Genomic DNA, 5,013 nt, shown 5'->3' with positions numbered 1-5,013 from the left:
GAGGCCCCCAGCCCAGACGCCCTGCCAGCTCCAGCCGCCCTAGCGGCGCCCTTCGGGCAGCCCTGCCTGCCGGACGAAGCGCCCCCTGCTGAGCCACCAGCCTCCCTAGGCAAAGCCGACAGCGCCCCTCAGCCTGCACTGGCCAGCCTCTGCAGTCGGAAGAGCGGCCCCCTGGTGACCCCCCTGCCCCTGCTCCCTGGAGCCCAGCGCCCCTAGCCGGCCCCCTGGGGCCAGCCCTGCCCCTAGGGGCAGGGCTGGCCCCAGGGGGCCGGCTAGGGGCGCTGGGCTCCAGGGAGCAGGGGCAGGGGGGTCACCAGGGGGCCGCTCTTCCGACTGCAGAGGCTGGCCAGTGCAGGCTGAGGGGCGCTGTCGGCTTTGCCTAGGGAGGCTGGTGGCTCAGCAGGGGGCGCTTCGTCCGGCAGGCAGGGCTGCCCGAAGGGCGCCGCTAGGGCGGCTGGAGCTGGCAGGGCGTCTGGGCTGGGGGCCTCCGCCCCTGGGCTGATCCCCGCGGGGGGCTGCGGGGCGTCTCGAGGAGCCTCCGGAGGGGGCTGAGACCCCCAGGCGGGGTGGGGGGCGCACACACCTGAGCCGCCCCCCAGCGCTGGGCAGCTGGGTCGGGCGCCGCCGCTGCCAGGGGCCTGGTGGCTGCCAAGTTCTGTGGCAGGAGACGCGAGTGAACGATCCTCGCTGCCCGCCCCGCCGCAACCACCCCCCCGCAGCCACCACCCCTCCCTCGGCTCCATCACCGGCTCCGGGGCGCCCGGGGCCTGCTGGCTGGGGGGAGATGGACGACTCGGGGATTATCCGCAGGCGACGGCTCCAGGTAAGGGGGTTTTGGGGGGAGGGGGCTGAAACCCCGCGCCTGGCGTGGGTGGGGGGCTGTGGGTTTGTGGGTGTCTGGTCCCCCTCCCCTGCCGGCTCACGGACGGGGGAGGAGCCCTGCTGGATCCAGGCTGCCACCCCCTCCCCCTGCTGCTGATGCACCTGCAGCACAGGCGTATGGGTCTGTCTGGGGGCCCCCCTCCACAGAGCCCCTCCCCGCCCCCCAGCTAAGATGGGGACATTGAGCCCCTGGACCACGTCTGGTGGGCGTCCTTGGGGGAAGGGGCCGATTGGGGGTCGCCGCACTGATGCATCCCCTCCTGTGGCGCTGCAGTCACTGGGGCTCCCTCTATCCCGCTTTCCAGGTGTCCCCCACTTAGAGAGACTCTCCCCATCCATGGCCATGAACCCCCCCGTCCCGGGGAAGTTTCTAGGGTACACAGAGGCTGTGGAGCAGTGGGCAGGGGCTGCAGGCTGGGGTGTGTGTGTGCGAATGGGGCACGGGGGGGGTGGGCGGTGGGGGTCCATTCTGCGGCTGGTGTTCTGATGCCAAGTCAGGTGTGTGGGGGTGTTGGCATGAGACACCCAGATGGCAACATGCGCAAATGGTTTCCATCTGGCCACTGAGAGGGGAACGGAGCCTAGTGGTTAGAGCTAGGGGGGTGGATCCTGAGTTCTATTCCCAGCTCTGCTACTGACTCCCTGTGTAACCCTTTCCCCTCCTCCGTGCCTCAGTTTCCCCCTCTGTACAGTGGGGATAATGACCCCGACGCCCGGAGGTGAGGGAGAGTCGTGGAGCTGATCTGAGTGATGTCTGTAAAGTGCTTTGAGCTGGGTGGGGCCAGCGTACGCCCCCATCTGTTCTTATATATGTGGGGGGCAAAGGGGAGGGACCACAGGCCCGTCCCTCTGCCCCCAGGCCCAATGTGCGACATCAGGATCCCACTCACTCTGCTAGCACCTGTAATGGAAACCTCTCTCCCCCCGCGGGGCTTGCAGGGCCCTGGGGACCAGCCTGTTGGCAGCTCCGCTAAGGCTGTAAACATGTTTATTTCATTTCAGTACCTGTGGATCCCGCCCTGGGCCGTGACACACAGCAGGGATCAGAACCACTGGCCCAGTAAAGATCCTCTGCAGTTGGGGGTGTGAGGCTTGAGCCCAATTCCAGAGTGGGGGAGGTCACTTGGGCTCCCCCAAATCCCCACCCCACTGTGAGCTGGTATTCTTCACTTCCTGTCTAGAACTGTTAAAACAGCCCCCCACCCTGCCCCACTTTAGGCTCCCTCTTTGCATTCCCACAGTCCTGGGCCATGTCCCATTCCCTAGTGCAATCTAGAGCAGCCTCAGGGCTGCTCTAATGTCTCCTCTCTGCTGCTGAGAGGCAGAGAAAAACCAGAGCAGTGTCAGCTGGATATAGGGCTGCCTGCTGGAAATACCCCACCTGCTTCGGGATGGTCCTTGGGAGGCATTCCCCCCACTTTCAGACTCCTTTGGGCTGCTGGAGCAGCCTAGAAGAGTATAAATGAGAACTGGGCCTGGGGGGGGAGGGAGACCCCACTTGCCTCTGGAATCCTCACAGCCCCCAGAACCACCACCCTGCCCCCTTCCCCCACCACTGGACAGTGCTGATCCCTCTTGAGATCAGAACCCATAGCACCAACTGCACTGAACTGAGCCCCAGAGGTGAATGGCAGGGGGTCCAAGACATCCTCTTCCCTCTTCCCCCAGGACTACAATCCCCAGAATGCCTCTGGGCTGAAACTGACCTGTGGGACTCACTGCCGCTTGTGCAGCCGTGGAGGAAAATAAAACAACCCCCCTCTCCCCCCAACTCGCCGTTTCTTCCCTGGTGGATTCAGACCCAGAAATTTCCAAAACCAGCCCCTGGTTTGTGGTGTCAGGGTCCCCCCAAAACAGCCAGCCCTGGAGAAGAGTAGTAGAGCCCAGGAACCCCAGGCCAGGTTAGGGGCTCAGGTGCGAAGCGCATGGCAAACCAGTGGCAAATGAAACATGGGACTGCTGGGTAGGATCAGAGGAAGGTGTGAGACCCGTGCAGCAAGCGGGGTAATCTGTCCCCATGACATCTCCTCCTGACCTCTGGTTGCTTTAAGCCCTGCAGCATGATGGTGACCAGCTCTCCTAAAATTGTCGTTACTGCCAATGGTGATCATTTCGTTCCTGCGGGATCATGTGGCCCTGCTGGATTTTTTTTTAAAAAATCTCCCTTCATAACCCATTCCCTCCCCCTCCCCGCCCTCTCCGCTATGAGTTCACTTTGCTTTCCTCTGGGCCTCCTTCCAGTTCAACAATACTTGAACAGGGAGTGAGCCCTAAAAAGGGGCTCTGCCTTTTGAGATCAGGTCCCTGCTGTTCTTGGCATAACAATCTGGGGAAACCGAGGCATGGCGTGGCAAAGTGCCTTGCCTAAGGCCGTCCCAGGCCCAGGAGTCCCAGCCCTTTGCCATGAGCACCAACTGATCTTGATGGGCCTCCAGAGTCTCCGAGTGCAAAGTGCAGCTGTGCTGGCCAAACGTGGGATGTTGGAAATTTGGATCCGTATTGTTTTTATGATTGTTAGGTGTATTATGGTAGTGCCGAGGAGCCCAGTCGTGAACCAGAAGCACAGTGTACTGGGCCCTGCCCTGGGGAGACAAAGAACAGCAGGTGGATTCAGCCGGACGGGGGAGCCCCCGGGGAAAAGGATTCTCAGTGTTGCACCCGGGTTCCATCTCTGGTGGCAGAGCTGGTGCCGGGTGAGATCTCAGATGCATGGCTGGCACTGTTCCATTTCGAGGGCTGCCTGCCTTCTGCTGGGGCCGGGTTGGGGGCTGGAGATGAGCAGCACCGGAAATGTGCCGCTGTTAATCTGGAGTGACAGGGCTCTGTAGGTCGGTGCCTCCATCACCTTTTTGGAGCAGGACTAAGCTGCGGGGGAGGAGGGGTCCTGTGCCTGTTGGCTGTGGAGTGCTCTGCCCCATAGGGCAAGCAGGTCCGGGTTTGCAGCCCTGGGCCTGTGCTCTGGGGGGAAGTCTGAGGGGTCACTGCCTAAGCTGGGCCTGGCCCTGTTCATTTTGTGGATGGGTCACACACGCACATGCACGCACGCGCTGTGGTTTTGATGATGTAAATCCCTTGGCATTTTTTGTAAGAGACCAGGGAGGTGTCAGCTCCAGGGTCCTGGCCAGATTGGAACAGGGCAAATTCTCGTCGCGGGTTTTAATACATTTCCCGTGCTGAACGCCTGTCTTGTGAGGCTGTGAAAAAAACGGCCACACCTCGCCTCCAGAGGCGGCTGCATTTCTCCACCAGGTGAGGGATCCCTGTATAAACAGCCCCTGCACCCCGCCCCGAAAGTGTCTGCTTCTCAGCACCAGATGATGAATCCCAGAATAAACAACCATTGTGCCCCACCCCAGAAGTGGCTGCATCTCAGTACTGGGCAAGGGATCACTGTATAACCAAACCTCAGCCCCTATCCCAGATGTGGTTGGATTTCGGTGCTGGGTGAGGGATCCCTATATAAACAGCCCCTGTGCTTTACCCCAGAGGCAACTACTCTCAGCACTGAATGAGCAATATCTGGGTATGCATATGTATCTAGAGCCTGAGTAATAACACTTAGCTCTTAGCATACATGGATCGCAACGTGCTCCACAAAGGACAGTTGTGTCATTATTTCCATTTAATAGAAGGGAAACTGAGGCACAGGGTGGGGTGGGCCCAAGCCTCCCCCACTGCCCAGAGGCAGAGCCGGGGGGTCAGTTACATGCCTGGGAAGTTGGAGTGGGGATGGGGGTGGCAGGACACAGAGTGCCTGGAAGAGGAATATGTCGGGGGGTGGGTCCATTGGGACATCAGGAGGTGTGAGCCCCATTGCTGGTGGCTGGCGGGGGGGAACGGCAGCCCCATAAGTAGCGGATGTGGGGACTGGGAGCCCCAAGGCTGCTGGCTGTTGGTGGCACAAGCCAGTTGTGTGTAGTCAGAGGGGCTGCGACTTCTGTGTCTCCCACATGCGCCATGGGGCCCCATGGGTCATTGTGCAGGGTATCTGGGGGGGTTGTGGGGGCATTTGTGGGTGCTGTGTGTTGTGTTTGGGAGCTGGGGGGCTGTGCCAGGCATTCTGGGGATGGGGGCAGGTGTGGCTGTGGGAGGGGGTTGTGGGGCATTTGAAGGGGTATGGGGACTGTGCAG

At 61.3% G+C, this 5,013-nt stretch overlaps 1 protein-coding gene across 1 annotated transcript in view; it reads left to right on the top strand.

The window, feature by feature from the left end:
* Positions 1-746: 746 nt before the first annotated feature.
* Positions 747-5,013, top strand: part of MAST1 (microtubule associated serine/threonine kinase 1) — a 62,910-nt gene continuing 58,643 nt past the window's right edge. The window contains exon 1 of the mRNA XM_075061227.1: positions 747-823. Coding sequence (XP_074917328.1) covers positions 785-823 — 39 coding nt within the window. The 5' untranslated portion in view covers positions 747-784. The remainder of the gene's footprint in view (positions 824-5,013) is intronic.

Source organism: Chelonoidis abingdonii, chromosome 26, assembly GCF_003597395.2.
Source record: "Chelonoidis abingdonii isolate Lonesome George chromosome 26, CheloAbing_2.0, whole genome shotgun sequence".
In the NCBI taxonomy this organism is placed as follows: domain Eukaryota; kingdom Metazoa; phylum Chordata; order Testudines; family Testudinidae; genus Chelonoidis; species Chelonoidis abingdonii.
This window is presented reverse-complemented; position numbering and strand designations above follow the sequence as displayed.